Source organism: Tasmannia lanceolata, unplaced genomic scaffold, assembly GCF_043159265.1.
Source record: "Tasmannia lanceolata isolate RefF3 unplaced genomic scaffold, GAP_Taslan_0.1 ptg000007l, whole genome shotgun sequence".
NCBI lineage: Eukaryota > Viridiplantae > Streptophyta > Magnoliopsida > Canellales > Winteraceae > Tasmannia > Tasmannia lanceolata.
The window spans coordinates 1,538,151-1,554,375 of NW_027518684.1; the positions used below are offsets into that span (position 1 = coordinate 1,538,151).

The 16,225-nt window shown below is 38.1% G+C and overlaps 1 protein-coding gene and 1 long non-coding RNA gene across 3 annotated transcripts; one reads left to right on the forward strand and one right to left on the reverse strand.

The window, feature by feature from the left end:
- The first annotated feature begins 3,764 nt into the window (after positions 1-3,764).
- Positions 3,765-9,535, forward strand: LOC143881371 (putative polygalacturonase). Of its 2 annotated transcripts, XM_077384409.1 has the most exons (7): positions 3,765-4,131; positions 4,234-4,310; positions 5,016-5,333; positions 6,075-6,195; positions 6,349-6,523; positions 6,649-6,719; positions 8,625-9,535. In XM_077384409.1, exons 2-7 carry the CDS (start codon positions 4,299-4,301, stop codon positions 9,353-9,355), a joined length of 1,428 nt encoding a protein of 475 aa, XP_077240524.1. In that variant the 5' UTR covers positions 3,765-4,131; positions 4,234-4,298; the 3' UTR covers positions 9,356-9,535. The 2 variants fall into 2 exon arrangements, with proteins under 2 accessions (XP_077240524.1, XP_077240523.1); XM_077384408.1 differs by having other exon boundaries at positions 3,765-4,310.
- Positions 9,536-11,005: 1,470 nt separating this feature from the next.
- On the reverse strand, positions 11,006-13,182 carry LOC143880764 (uncharacterized). Its single transcript, XR_013251783.1, has 2 exons — positions 13,009-13,182; positions 11,006-11,244 (listed from the first exon to the last, which is right to left on the reverse strand). It is a non-coding gene; the product is annotated as an uncharacterized LOC143880764 (long non-coding RNA).
- Positions 13,183-16,225: the final 3,043 nt, after the last annotated feature.

Here is a 16,225-nt window from a genome sequence, read left to right on the forward strand (position 1 = left end):
AAGATTGAAAGAAGTTGGTTACAAAAGTCTTCTCTCTCACACACTTTTATTTAATTTTTTTCTGGTTGTAGTTCATTTGAAGGAGTATTAATGGTGGTAGATCACCAAAAAGCTGTTGTGTGCATCACGAGAAAGTTAGTTACATGGGTCCTTTGAATGGAGTTCTTATCTGGTACAGCCACAAAAGCTCTTATATAGATTGCTAAGGTGTGGGTTTCTTATTGTTTTTGTGGGCTCCAATATATGGAGTATTTATTACTCTCACAAGGCCTCTTCTGAACATGAAAACCGAGAGATTTTATCATATTCTCGTATATAGATTGGTAATAATATCACATTCTCTTATTTTGTTGATGATAGTCGTTATCAAATTGGTTGTTACAGTTCTGAAAAGCTATCAACATCCCTTCTTAAAAGTGTGAATGAAATAGAGATTGTCATTATCAAAGTTAAAGAAAGAGTCTTTATCACATTGGTTGTTACCGTTCGATGACCTCTTGATGTGCTGAAAGCTAACCTGGTGACCTTCCTATCGTTCCATGATATCATCGAAGAATTTCCAAGGGCGGGGTGAATGCCCTTCTAACCATCTGATAACATTGAGGGAGTTACCTTCTACTAAGAGATTGTCCATCTCTATACCCGCGATCAGTCTTATACTCTGAAGGATCGCCCTCACTTTCACCTCATTTGCATCTTTTAATCGAATAGGCCCGAGAAGGCCTGGTAAGGCTATTCTCATCTCTAAGAACACCTCTTATACTCGAAGGCCCCGAATTCCCCAAACTAGAGCTATAAAAAAACGTTCTTCAATCTCGTAAGCAAGGTTTTAAATTTTGGTTTCGGAATGCGTTTTGCTCCTCACCGAAACCGAAATTTTCGCAGAAATTTCAAAATTTCGTTCAAAATTTGACGAAATAAAAAAAGCAATACTTTATCCAGGCTGAAATTTCGGGCAAAATTACCGAAACTTCAGCTTACCGAAATTTCAGGGCAATATTAAATAGTGAATAAAATATACATTTTAACGGGATCTTCCTTCGGGAAAACGAAATTTCGACCGAAATTTTCAAAATTTCGTCGAAATAAAGTAATGTTTCGAAGTTACCCAATTTCGATGTCGACCGAAACCCGAAATTTAAAACCCTTGCCCGTAAGTAGAATTTGTTGTGGTGGTCACAATAGTAGTGGACTCTAAGTGTAGTAGTGGTAGGCAATTCCCAAAAGCAATTGTGCAGCCCCTCTTTTTCATTGGAGAAGTGCCACCTCATACGAATTAAACTAATAAGACAAATTTAGCCATAAGGTGACCTCTCTCTCTGTCAAAAAAATATTGGGCTTTGTGTGATATTTAAGGTTGTTAGAGTTCTCCAACTGCTACCAACTAGACCCGGCAAAATGGTACCCGTACCCGCGGGTACACCCGGCCCGTAGCAAAATTTGCGGGTACGGGTACCAAATTTGTTACCCGCCAAAAAAATACCCGCACCAGTGACCAGCGGGTGGGTCTGGGTCGGGCCCTGGTACCCGCGGGTTATCCGTCAAAACAAGGGTTATGTTTTTTCTTTAGTTTTCAACTTTTCATCTCTGCAGATCTCAACTTTTCAACTTGGATTTGATCTTTTTCCCTTTTTTGAACTAAAATTCTTTTCTCTTCATCTCTGCAGATCTGTTATCACTAAACTTCTCAAATTATCTTTCAAATAATTCTCATTTTTGACGGTGCACGTGAAAAAAAAAATAATTTCACGGAACTCCGTGGTACCAACGGATGAATCCACGGAGTTCCGTGAAAGCTTCTGTTGAAAAAAAATAATCAAAATCAGGTGAAAAATATAAATTCAAATTAAACGGGTTACCCACGGGTTTACCCAACCCGCACGGGTTGGGTCTGGGTACATGAAAAACCTACCCATAGAATCGCAGGTATTTTTTACCTGCATCCGCGGGTACCGTACCCGTGCCCGCGCGGGTTACCGGTTTGCGGGTCTACTACCAACCAAGTAAAAGGGTTTTTAATGAGGTAAGGAGTGGCATTATCAAAAGAAGGGAGTGTAGATATCATTTTGCTTTTAAGATCCAGTTTCCTTCTTCTTTAGCATTGGATCCGAAAAACAAAGACCCCTCTGTTCATGCCTCGACAAAGACAGTACTTTGATATTTTTCTCCAACCTTTGTCTCCCACTTTAATCAAACGTTTCATTTTTTTCTTCTTCTTAATTTTCTCATTCCTAACCCACCCTCCATCTATAAAATAGATTTACAAAAATGCCCTTTAAGCCTTCCATCTTTTCTCAGGGATTTGCTCGGACCATGGCAGAAGGCATTTTGCAGAATGGCTGTTGCATGAGAGTGCAATCACATCAGATGAATTAAATGAATAAGACAAAATCTGTTGAAAATAGCAATGTGGCTGCACTCTCATGCAACAGCCGTGCCACGAAATGCCTTCTTCAATGATCCCTAGCAAATAAGCTGGGATTCAAGGTTTAGGTACAAAGCCTTAACCAGTTAGGCTTATTGCCCATCTTGTTCTCATGACTATTTCCACTAGGGAAGTTATATATTCGCATCCTTTTCTTCCTTGGGTCACCCCCTTTAGTGTATTTATCACTGCTGTTTTCATACTAGAAGAGTAGAAGGCACCTTATCCTTCATTTCATTATTTATTATTAAAAGGTCATTAGAGTTAACTATGTTATAATTTTGTTGGACATTTATGACCTTATAAAAGATAAAATAACAATATAAAGTAACTAATTAATTTAATAAAGTTGAAGTGACAGGGAAGAATCTCAATCATCTCCTTTGATTGCTCTATTCTAGTTTTCACTTTCCCAATTTTTGGTTTCTTACCATGTCTCCTTCATTATTACCCTTGTAATTTTGACTAAAACTTTGTGAAATGCACTTGGGTGGGCCCATATCTTAGGGGCAAAACTGTTATTTGCATAGAAGTGAACGTTAATCTAGCTCCCGTTATGTTTTGTAGGAAGGAAAAAGAGCACTATAGGCTGACATCTTGTCCGCGAGTTTTCTTTTGCAAAAGGGGTATTTTTGTCATTTTGCACCTTTCCCGGTGACCCGCGGTCCTAGTTTATTTTGCTATGAGTTATGGGTATTTCGGTCATTTAGAATATCCAGGATTATTTTAAAACTTTGACCGTTTTATATTGTTTTTTATTTTTCGGAGGGGGGGTTGCAAAATCAGTCTCCAATTGTAATTTTTTGAAATTTACAAATAGAGTCATCATGTTTGAGTGAATTTTGCAAATTAGGCCATGCCATCGAATTGTGTTTGTGACCAAGTACTCATGGAAGATTTTTTTTTTTGTTTGACTCACCAAATGTCCTTATATCTAAAAAACGAAAATTACCTCGTTAAAAGGCCAAAATACCCTGGTGCTTTTGTAGGGGTGGGTCCCACCAACTCAACTCAAATCCATGCATCGAGTGGGGCCAACCATTTTATCTCATGTTTTAATGGGGTAGATCCCACAATTTCCACTTGAGCTCATGTACAGGGTGGGTCCACCATTTTACACCTCATGTTTTGATGAGGGGACCAAGAACGCTAGTATATTGAAAACATATCATGGAACATTTAGTTTGGCCTTTTCACAAGGTAATTTTGCCCTTCACATATAAAGGCATTTTGGTCATTTTATGAGTAAAAAAATAAATCTACAGAGGCTATTTTGGTCAGAAACTGATGTCAAGGTCCTATTTGTAAATTATCAAAATAGAAGACCGTCTAAGCAATGTGAAGATAATTTCCAGCTTTCATCCAAACACAAAAAAGGATAAGAAAAATAAAAATAAAAATTCCAGCTCTGTTTGACGGATTTCCCAACTTAATGGCTTAGTCTCTGAGTAGAAAGAAAACACCCAACATCTGAAAATCTCCTCTGAGCACTGAAAATAATACCAAAAACAGAAAACAAGCTTACAAGCATCTAGACACTATGAGTCCTTTTAATTTTCTTTGATTTGATGGAGTTTTCATCTCCCAACTCAAAAAGCTTATTTGGGTCATCTCTTTATTGGCAGATGAGCTAGTAGAAACTGATTGGGCCAGGACCTGTTGGGTTTTTGGCGGGCAGTAACGGTCACTTTCATGATTTTCTTTAGGTGGTTGCTCTCAAACTCCCATCTAATCACACTTGTGTTTTGCTGATGATTATGAGATCCAACCAAAACTTTTCTTAATTGGCTTTATTGGGTGAGAGTCAGAAAAGGAGAGAAGTGAACAGGGCTTTGTGTTCTTGGGCTGAAGGGGAAGAATACATATTAGTCTTATGAAGAGATCTGTAAGTGGTTTGAATTGAATTGTTTTGTATTTTTGTTTTTCTTTCTGGGTTGAAATAGTTGTTCTAGAGGTAAATGTTTTGTTTTCCCCACTTAAATTTTCTGGGTTTGGAAAATTTTAGTTCTCAGATGGAGGGAGGGCTGAGGTTATGTCTTTCTAGTCCAATTTCATAAAGAAAAAGGATAAGATCAGAAGGAAAAATTGGGTTTTTTCCCCTGTTCCCATTTTTCTTTTTGTGTGTGCGTGTGTGTATATATCATTTGCTTTTGTAATATTGTTCAATTGACCAGTTTTCACTTGGTCCTTGTGATTTATTTGAAAATATTTGGGAACCTTCAGAGTACCCTGTGGGGTTATGATTCAGTGCTCCACAATTGGGATTTTTGTGGATCATGCTAGGCATATAACTTTTTTTCCCCCTTTTAAAATGTACTTCATCTGGGTTTTGTTTGCTTGTTCTTAATTTTTTGTTATTTGTCCTCACCCCAATCCTCAGTTATTAGGCCATGTTAACCTCTTTACTAGCGAAAACCCAGCCAAAATTAGACCAAACCAGTGAAAATTTTGCACGGGAGAGCCCATTCACTTAGATCTTAAAACATTTATCATGCATCCAAATGGTGAAGATTTCACCTTTTCACTTGCTAGAATTTTTCTCCAAACCCATGATCATTTACATTGACACTTAAACTAAATTTTCTTTCAGCTTCTGCGAGTGTTTTTGGTTCTTGCAACGATCAGTGAGATTCCATGGGCTATCAATGGCAGCTCAGTTTGCAAGCAGTCAAGATCAAGGGCATTTCGACCACACAGCGTGACAATAACCGAATTTGGTGCTGTTGGAGATGGAGTGACTCTCAACACGAAAGCATTTCATAATGCGATATTTTATCTACATTCGTTTGCTGATAAGGGTGGCGCTCAGCTCTTTGTCCCTGCTGGGAGATGGTTGACAGGAAGTTTCAGTCTCATCAGCCATCTCACACTATGGCTTGATGAGGGAGCTGTAATTCTAGGATCAAAAGTAAGTCTTAACCTCAAATTTTGTTTAATCGAACTTGCGTAGCTTTGTGCTGTATGAAAATGGATTCTTCATACCTGATTCAACGTCAATTCAATCTTTCGGGTTTGGAAAAACTGACATTCCTAAATCCTAATCAAACTAAGATGGAAATAGTCTGAAGTGGGTATTTGGTTCCTACTCAAACTAAGATGGAAATGGTGTAATCTGGGTATTTAGTTCAGCACAAAATTCTTGTCAAAGTTGAAGCAAACTTGGAAACAATAGTCTGTATTGAAGAATTTCAGGATCGATGTATGCTCATCATTGAAACAATGGTAATAACATGACTGTCTTTGAAGGGATAATATTATCAAGAATTTCAGGATAGATTTAAGAGCGTGGGAAGTGAAACATAAGGAGAGTAGAGAATTCAGCAGCAGATTTTCTTTCAAATTTGAAAGCCCTTGTAAGGGAGAGAATATCCCCATTCTTGTTTCACCTCATATGCTCTTAAATATTGTATATCAGGACAGTGACGGGAGGGATTATGTAAGATTGCAACTTATATTTCTGGTTCAATTCATCTGGTGGGTGTCCACTGTCCGCCAAACCCTGGCTTTCCTTTCAAAAAAAAAAATTATGTTCTCCATTGAATAATGGTAATAACATGACGGTCTTTGAAGAAAAAAAAAATAGCCTTCTCTACTGGTTTAGTATGTTACTATCCTAAATTCCAATTAGCTATTTCGGGTTTGTTATCAGGCCTCCAACGATTGGCCACTCATTGCTCCTTTGCCCTCCTACGGCCGTGGTAGGGAGCTTCCGGGCAGAAGACATCAAAGTCTCATATATGGATACAATCTAACAGACGTCGTAATAACGGGTTTGTAATTTCACAACATAATTGGCCTAACAGATGTGTATTTTTCGTTCATATTGTCTAATCCATTGATTCTTTGATTCCCAAAATGATTTAAATTGGTATTAATGATTTTTCAAATTCTAATTATTTAGCTTCTATCGTTTTGTGTTTCAGGTGATAATGGAACCATCGATGGTCAAGGCAGTGTTTGGTGGCACTGGTTCAGAAACCTCACTCTGAACTACACTCGCCCTCATCTGGTTGAGTTTATAAACTCCACTGGGGTTGTTATCTCAAGCTTGACTTTCTTGAACTCGCCGTTTTGGACCATCCACCCTGTATATTGCAGGTTTGTTCTTCCAAAGGGTTTATTCCTTTCTCTTGTTCACCGACTTTTGGGTTTTGTTAATCGATAGACGAGTGGAGTTTTATGTGTTAAGAGGAGAGTTGAGACTGTTTTTGCTGGATGAACAGCCAAGTACACGTCCACAATCTAACGATCCTTGCACCTCTTGATTCTCCTAACACGGATGGAATTGATCCGGGTGAGCAGAAGAGTTTCGGATAGTTCTGTTATCGCTTTATTTATCAACTGAACTGACCATTTTGATAATAAGAAGGGAATTGCAAACAAATTCAAATTACATGAACTTTTACAAATGAAGTATATAACTCCTTTTTCTTCTGCATAATACATTCAATCTGTATTTTTGTTATCAACTAGCAAATTTACTCCTGTTGAAACTGAAACATCCTGCCCAAGCTAGTGATAATGTGCTGCATTATTTGATATCTGAACCCCACACACACAGATTAGACTTAAGCAAGTTTAAGAAGCTTTTTGTTTTTCTCATTTGCAAGATTATAGCTAGTAGTAGCTAACATATTCATTTCTCTGCTTCATTATGGTTCTTTTTGTGATTGGCAGAGGGGATTTGCTAGCCACCTTCTCAGAAGCTACTTCGCGCCCCGTTTTTTGCATGTGACGACAGCCATGTCAGATGAATTAAATGAATAAAGCAAAAGTCAACATATGCGGCTGTCATCACATGCAAAACATGGGGCACGAAGTAGCTTCTGCGAAGGTGGCTAGCAAATCCCTTGGTAGAAATATAAATGTTGTACCTTGAGTAGAAGATAATGAAAATGAAATAGTCCTGTATAGATCAAACCAAACAGTACACACTGCAAAAAATTAAGAAATTCAAAGCAACCGAGAAGAAATATTTCAGTCAAATGAAAAAGAAAAGATGCTTGATCCTCACATCATTTTGTAATGCTTGATTGAACTGCAGCAGATCGATGAGTCCAATTCTGTTAGATTCAAAGATGTTCTAGATTAATCTTGTGTTTTATGTCAGAACCAACTTATTTACTTTGAGAGATATGCTAATCAATTTATATTGGATCATGGAAAAACACTGTTAATCAAACTTGTGTTAAGCAGTGTTTCAAAACTTGTATTTCGATGAGAACTCCGTCAAGGTAAAACGGATTCGACTCGGGTGAGTCGAGGACTGACTCAGGGAGTTTTTAAACAGTGGTATTAAGGCCACTGCGCTGAATATTGTTCTCAAAGATAAAGAAATTGAATCACTACGGGATTTATTATCTTATTAAGTGGACTTCACTCCACTCAAATCTTACTTTTTAAATATGTCAATCCTATGATTCGATTCGAGAATTCAGCTTAAATCTTACTTGATAGAAATGATACATGAGTCTTACCAATCACTCAAAAATGACATTGTAGATGAAACTATAGTAGTATACCTGACTTCATTCCAATGTTATCCCCTATAGTAGAAGTATACTTGACTTCAGTCCAATGTTATCCCAATGCTCTATATAGTTCATTTGTACTTAGAATGCAAGGGAATTCTATAACTCGCTGGTTAAAAATCCTTAAAAAGGAAGTTGTCCAAGGTAAAGACCGAGTCGACTCGGGGGAGTCAATAACTGATGCAGCAAGTTTCTATTGATTATGGAGAGTCAAGAAGGATTTTGATTGATGGAGTAGGGCAAAGGCAATGATTGATTCGGAGAGTTTTTAAACAGATTTATAAATAACTAAAGTTTGATGTAGAATGTAAGGGAATTGTCAATTTTTTCGTAGTTTTTTTTTTGCATTTTTTATATTTTAAGAATTTTCTAAGAAAATTGATACTCTCTTGGCCTACTGTCCAAATTTGATTCAATTCAATCTGGCCTACTCACTTATGCTTAGCTTTTATTTCCCTATAGTTCAGGCAAATGAAATCCTTTGCAAGTTGCAAGTAATAATAAGCTGTCAGCTGACATTAGAACTGTAGAATAACTAGAAAAGAGAAAACTTAAACTAAAAAACACAGATTGGATGAACGTCTATGTATGTCATCTTTCATAAATTAATACAAATTGCATTAAGCCCATATGTTGTAGCTTCTGATCCTCTTGTCTAATGCATCCAGACTCATCCAACGACGTCTGCATTGAAGACTGTTATATTCGAACTGGTGACGATCTGATTTCGATCAAAAGCGGATGGGATGAGTATGGAATTGCCTATGCTCGTCCGAGCTCGAACATAATCATTCGTCGCCTTGCCGGAGAAACACAAACGAGCGCCGGAGTTGCACTCGGCAGTGAGATGTCCGGTGGTATATCCGAAGTTCATGTGGAGGGCCTTCAACTTGTGAACTCAAAAAGCGCTATCCGAATAAAAACAGCTCCGGGACGAGGTGGTTATATCAGAAACATCTACATTTCGGACGTGATAATGAGTAATGTGAAAATAGCCATTAGATTCACTGGTCAGTATGGTGATCACCCAGATGAGAACTATGATCCAAATGCACTTCCTACAATAGACAGGATCAGTTTGAAAGATATCATAGGAAAAAATATCAGTGTTGCAGGTCTAATGGAGGGTATAGAAGGGGATAATTTCCTAAACATTTGCTTATCCAACATTACCTTCAGTGTAACATCCGATCCTCCATGGAACTGTTCTTACATTCAAGGATATTCTAACTTGGTTTTTCCAGAGTCTTGTGAGCTTCTCAGAGAGAGCATCCCCGAGGATTCTTCGGTCTGTTACTCGTCTAATCATTTACGACCCGAATCATCTGATGGAACCCGCTTGGTTAGCACCATGATAAAGCTTAGAGCAATGTATCGTGGGGAGTTTTGGCGGAAATAAAATCTAAAAGTGAAATTGATTCATGTCTTTGATCAACTTAACATCTGTTTGTTAGAGTTCCTCTTGTTAATGGCTGTGAGATGATTTTTAAGGATGTTCTTTTGAAGCTGTAAGTTGTGTGAAGCAACAAATAATTGAGTGAATTACCAGAACGGGAGAATACATTGAGCTTTTGTTGTTTTTTTCTTGTTTTTTCAATAGAAGTGTTGTGAGAACATCTTAAGCTTACAAAGTTTAGGCACTGCGACATCCACTCTCTAGCAAATCATTCAACACTCTAAGGACATGTTTGGCAACCATGTTAACAGTATCATGAAATTTTTTTTACCCATGGTAAGAGGGGGCGTAGAGAGGGCGTTGAGTGAAGAGAGCATGTGATGGGGTTGGAAAACCGGGGGGGGTGGGGGGGGGGGGGGGGGGGGGGGGGGGGGTGGTGGATTCCCTGTTTAAAACACCCCCCAACCTTTTTAAAATTTATTTTTTTCCTGTTTTCCAACCCTATTCCATGCTTTATTCACTCTATCACCCCCTCAAATCTGTCTCTCTCCAACCCTCTCTATCCCTCTCTTACACTAGGTAAAAAAAATTCATGAATTTGCTTCCATGGTTGCCAAACATGCCCTAATATGATTGTATAAATAAAAGAAATTCAAAACTCAGATAGATTGTATACAAATGATTGTATAAAATATGTAAAGAAACCTGTGATAATTACTTGATTTGTTTTGGAATAATGATCACATCTGATTCTTTAATGAGACTGCACTTTCCACAAGGTCCTGTTGGACTTGCAGAAATTTTCCGGAGAAGTTTGGAAAAGAAAAACTTTTCTAAAATCATTTTTCTTGTTCATTTATTTTTCCTATAAGGTCCTTCAATTTATATTGATCTCTCTAAATAGGCTGTAACCATATCATTTCCCTCTAAATCGTGGTAACAAAAAACTTCCCTAGGAAAATCTTTTCCAGAAGAAATGTTTTTCTTGCAATCCAACATGGATGAATTGAAATGATACCAAAATTACTCATATTTTCTTACCAAACAGACATAAGAATAAGCACATGTTTTGCTATCTGGCAAGATCAGTTGGAATTCAATGAACAAAACTGTCAGTAAGGCATGGAGTAACTGGTAAAATTTTCACATGAGGCCATATTTGGCTGCCATGAATTTTTGTTCATGGAATTTTAGTTTATCAAGTTGTGAGAGAGGAGTAGGGAGGGTGGGAGAAGGAGAGACTAGAGAGGACATGAGGAGAGGGTGAGAGAAGGCTGAAGACAAGGAAAAGAAAAACTCTAATGAAAATACAATTTATTTTTCCCTGCTTTTTAACCCCTTATTACCCTCTCCTCTGTCATGCAATCTCTACTCTCTCCTTCTCCCACCCTCCCTGGCCCTCTCTCATCACTTAATAAACAAATATTCCATGGAAAAAAAAATCATGGCATCCAAACATTACCTGAAGGTAATTTTTCGTCATAAAAGATGATAAAGATACTAAAGCCAAACAATCAAATTGTGTGACCAAAACATGTATACTTCAAAGACATTCATCAAACTTCCTTTGTTCAACCCAAAAAAAAAAAAAAAAAAAAAACCCTGCATCGTTCAGTAGGGGCTCAAGAGCAATCACCTATTGAAAATTCTGGAGAAGGTCACTAATAAATGCACGGTTAATGGTTTCTGTTGGTACCATAGAATTACAAACACTAGATCTCAAGCTTCAAATATTATAAATAGAAGGCTCTATTGGGCCTTGTCATAAGCAGCTATATTTTGGGGTTCACATTGAGGACTAAAAAGGCGGACAAGCAGAGCTGTCGTCGAGCTCATGAATACCGCTCCACAAGCAGACCACCGAAGACTCCGTGGAACTGTTATTCTGGGACCTGCAAAAGTATGTAAACCATATGCTTGATGAGGACTATAAGCATTGAAAAAAAAGGGCTAAAAAGGATAGTACATATCAAACTGTATGATATAAGCATTTAAAGATAAGCGTTGCCATCCCTACTATATAATTGGTTCACATTCTCATTGATCCTAACCATCCAATTGAAGGGTCACCTGTTGGATAAACAATTTGCCGAAAAACATACCAATCAGGTATCCAGAATGGATTCTGCCCATACAATGTGGATATTGCCTATTTCATTTCAACCATCAATATGATACCCAGAAACCCAACCCTGATTTTTTGCTGTTGTTTTTTTTCTTCCAGTTTCCGTGAACAAACAAGTAAACACTTAGGACTGTCCCACATGCAATTTTGGGCTATGGCACATCAACTGGGCAGTTCATATTGATGAGAGCATGCACTGGGTGAGGAAGAAATGATCGAGACAATGCGAACATTCCCCTAGTTAAGATTAATGAGTTTTAAAAAACATTTCATTAAAAAAAATACATTACTTTCTTCGAAAGAAAGTACAGTACTTTCCTCGACCACCTCGGTCTTGGGCATTGTAGCTCCTTTGTTGAGGTTTTAATGATATCGTTTGCTGCCATTCAAAAAACACAATACTGAAATGTCTTCGAAGTTTCCTAAATCTTAAGAACAGCATAATAATAATATGCAGATGTGCCAAAGCAGCAAAGAGTTAGATAGCAACATAACTCGAGTTACATAACCATGCTAGTAAATGACAATTTATCAGCTAAGGAGCATCTATAATTTGAAATGGGTAGAGAGGGAGATGAATTTTAACCAGCTGGGCTGTCAAAGCACTGCTTATAATGAGTTTTGGTAAAACGAACAATCCCAAGGCCGGTCGGGAGTTGACCATGAGGTTTTTGAGACTTTCGGTCACCTTCATCCCTGAGGGCTCCTAGTACCTGATTGTTTGTTAGTTTTTTCTTTTCATTTTCTTTTACTTTTCTTCTTCTACAGAGTTGTATGTTGACCATCCCAGCCAAGTTTACTTGGCTCCTTTTAATATAGTTTCAGCACCGCTCAAAAAAAAGAAAAAAGAAAACACCACACTAATTGTTGAAAATGTAAAATAATACATAGAGATAGCCAAAAATTGTGGAATTTAAAAATTAAGATAAGGAAGAGGGCCATCAAACCCACACTAAGTACAAGATTGATGAACAAGTCAAGAAAAGAGAAGGGAAGAGCCAAGGGTTATGGAACAATTTACCCTTCTACAGCTCTATCATTTTTTATATTTAAATGAGCAGGCCACACTGACTGTTGATCCTGAAACAAACAACTGATAGAGAAACCAATATAGAAAAGAAGTGTTTGGACTAAGGTTGAACCAATTATGAGAAGGCTATTCATGCTTAATCCTACAACAAACTAACTGATGAGAAAGCCATATAGAAACATATGGGTTTGGAAAAAAGTTAAACTAAAACCAAGTTGGGTGCTCACCATTACTTATAACACTAACAAGTAATGAAAATTCCATAAACAAATCGTGTTCTGAAGAGAATTAATGTAGACAATATGGGTATCCACATTACTGCTTAATGCATGAAAATCCCCAAAAAGAAACACATTGGATTGGAAGGAATGCTAAAAGGCGATCGGTAATCACTGTTACTATAACAAGCAAATGGTGCAATACCCATGGAAAAACAAAGGGGTATTGAAGAAATAACTGTAAAGAAAAGTAAAAAAAAAGAAGGGTAGAAGAAGTAGAGACCGTAATGCAATCTGCAGAGAACCCAAAACCCTAAGCCTCCGCCGACACTGAAAACCCCAGCCGTGTGTCTCATCAATCTGGTACAAGGTTTGGCATCCGATCTCATCAGCTCTCCATCAGAAAGTCCAACCAAACGCCTCAATGCCATTTTATATAAAACGCCTCTTTTCTCCAATTTTTATTGAAAAAAAAAAAAAAGAAGCAATCAGAACTCTTCTCTGTAGGTTACAGAAACAGAAGGGAATAATTACCTTCAAAAGGATAAATGAAAGAGAACCACTGCCAATCTATCTCTGTGGTTTCTTTGGGTTTTCATCTGCTTCAAAACTAAAACCCTTACAAGCAACAAGCAAGATCACCAGCCGCCTCTTGTGTGGGGAAAAAATGTTAGGGAGAGGTGAAAAGAAAGGTCCCTTTTCGTCCTTGGGCCACCCCGTAGGACTACTCTTTTTACACTAGTAGGGGCCAACGGGGGCGCCCAAGGAAGAGAAGGGAGTGAATATATCACTTCCTCCTAGACCTGGCAAAGGCGACCCATGCCCGCGGGTCGACCCAACCCACCCGCAAATTTGTGGGCACGGGCCGGGGTTTTAGTGACCAGCCAAAACCGATTCGCGGGTGACCCAACCCGCAAAAACACGGGTTGGGTCAGATCAGCCCGCGGGTTGACCCAAATTATAATATGCTGAAAGTCTGATCTAAATTCTACTCTTCCAATGTTATATATGCTAAAAGTCTGAAAATAGGTTGTGCTTTGGATTATCCAAATTATGCTTTGGATGATCCAAATTCCAAACCGTGACCCCAATGTTAATAGGTTGTGCTTTGAACTGGTGCTTTGGACTGAAAGTTTGAAACTCTGACCCCAATGTTATATATGCTTTGGATGATCCAAATTCCAAACCTTGCATTTGATGGGCCATAATGTAAATAGGTTGTGCCTAAAAAATCATTAGCATATGATGATTCTAACCCGCCAATCTAAAGAGGGACTCACAATATGGATACTTCTATAGATCGAACGGTATGGCAATGATTTTTGGGGCACGATCTATTCACGTTGTGGCCCATCAAATGGACAGTTTGGATCATCCTATGGCGTAGGTTGCACCGTCCATCTTGAAAATTAGGGGGTGAATTTATCGCCGGCCAAAAAAAACACTGTTTTGGAAAAAACTTGCAGGTCGACCTACGGGTCGACCCGATCCACCCGCACTGGGTTCGGGTCACTAGTTGCTGACCCGTAGGAATGCGGGTCGTTTTGACCTGCAACCCGCGTAACCCGCGGGTCGACCCGACCCAACCCACCCGTTTGCCAGGTCTACTTCCTCCCAAGCTGAACTAAGATCCCATGTGTAAGATAATTGAAGGTAAAAATGAACGGTGTAGTTTTTTTTTTTGGTACATCAAGGACTTAAGATCATCCGATTAAGGGGTATAATCAACAGTAAACATGTGATTGTGCATGAGACCCAAATGTGCCCAAGAGGACATGCATGGGCAATAAGACCGTTGATCTTTAACATCATCATAAGGTCATGCATTTGGTTGTAGGATCAATTGTGACAGATTCAAATTGGACATGATTTTATGAGACTATGCATGCGGATGCACAGTACAAAAATCACCTTTTTACTTTAGGGAGGTTGAATTGCAAGCAGAACATTTCTAATAGAAAATTTTTCCCAGACCGTGGTTCATTTAGAGGGGTATTATCACTAATCTTGGATAATTTACAATAAAACTCAAGGTGTGCTTATATTGAGCACATACATGATAAACATAGAAAGAGATCAAGTAGACTATGGAAAGAGATAATGATGGAATATTCTAATCTAATCTATTTACTAATTAAATCTAGCTGCCTATTCTAGTGGGTTGCCTCATTAACCAACTTGCCTAATCTCCCACAAGAAGATCTAACAGTGAGATCTACACCTAATCCAACGGTGGATCTCACATATTCTAACATATCCTAAATCTTAAGAACAGCATAATAATAATATGCAGATGTGCCAAAGCAGCAAAGAGTTAGATAGCAACATAACTCGAGTTACATAACCATGCTAGTAAATGACAATTTATCAGCTAAGGAGCATCTATAATTTGAAATGGGTAGAGAGGGAGATGACTTTTAACCAGCTGGGCTGTCAAAGCACTGCTTATAATGAGTTTTGGTAAAACGAACAATCCCATGGCCGGTCGGGAGTTGACCATGAGGTTTTTGAGACTTTCAGTCACCTTCATCCCTGAGGGCTCCTAGTACCTGATTGTTTGTTAGTTTTTTCTTTTCATTTTCTTTTCTTTTTCTTCTTCTACAGAGTTGTATGTTGAGCATCCCAGTTAAGTTTACTTGGCTCCTTTCAATATAGTTTCAGCACCACTCAAAAAAAAGAAAAAAGAAAACACCACACTAATTGTTGAAAATGTAAAATAATACATAGAGATAGCCAAAAATTGTGGAATTTAAAAATTAAGACAAGGAAGAGGGCCATCAAACCCACACTAAGTACAAGATTGATGAACAAGTCAAGAAAAGAGAAGAGAAGAGCCAAGGATTATGGAACAATTTACCCTTCTACAGCTCTATCATTTTTTATATTTAAATGAGCAGGCCACACTGACTGTTGATCCTGAAACAAACAACTGATAGAGAAACCAATATAGAAAAGAAGTGTTTGGACTAAGGTTGAACCAATTATGAGAAGGCTATTCATGCTTAATCCTACAACAAACTAACTGATGAGAAAGCCATATAGAAACATATGGGTTTGGAAAAAAGTTAAACTAAAACCAAGTTGGGTGCTCACCATTACTTATAACACTAACAAGTAATGAAAATTCCATAAACAAATCGTGTTCTGAAGAGAATTAATGTAGACAATATGGGTATCCACATTACTGCTTAATGCATGAAAATCCCCAAAAAGAAACACATTGGATTGGAAGGAATGCTAAAAGGCAATCGGTAATCACTATTACTATAACAAGCAAATGGTGCAATACCCATGAAAAAACAAAGGGGTATTGAAGAAATAACTGTAAAGAAAAGTAAAAAAAAAGAAGGGTAGAAGAAGTAGAGACCGTAATGCAATCTGCAGAGAACCCAAAACCCTAAGCCTCCGCCGACACTGAAAACCCCAGCCGTGTGTCTCATCAATCTGGTACATGGTTTGGCATCCGATCTCATCAGCTCTCCATCAGAAAGTCCAACCAA

Excerpts from the sequence above, each read along its gene's own strand:
- LOC143881371 (XM_077384408.1), top strand. Across the intron at positions 5,334-6,074 it reads CTGTAATTCTAGGATCAAAA|GCCTCCAACGATTGGCCACT; the intron begins GTAAGTCTTAAC and ends GTTTGTTATCAG. Across the intron at positions 6,196-6,348 it reads AACAGACGTCGTAATAACGG|GTGATAATGGAACCATCGAT; the intron begins GTTTGTAATTTC and ends TTTGTGTTTCAG.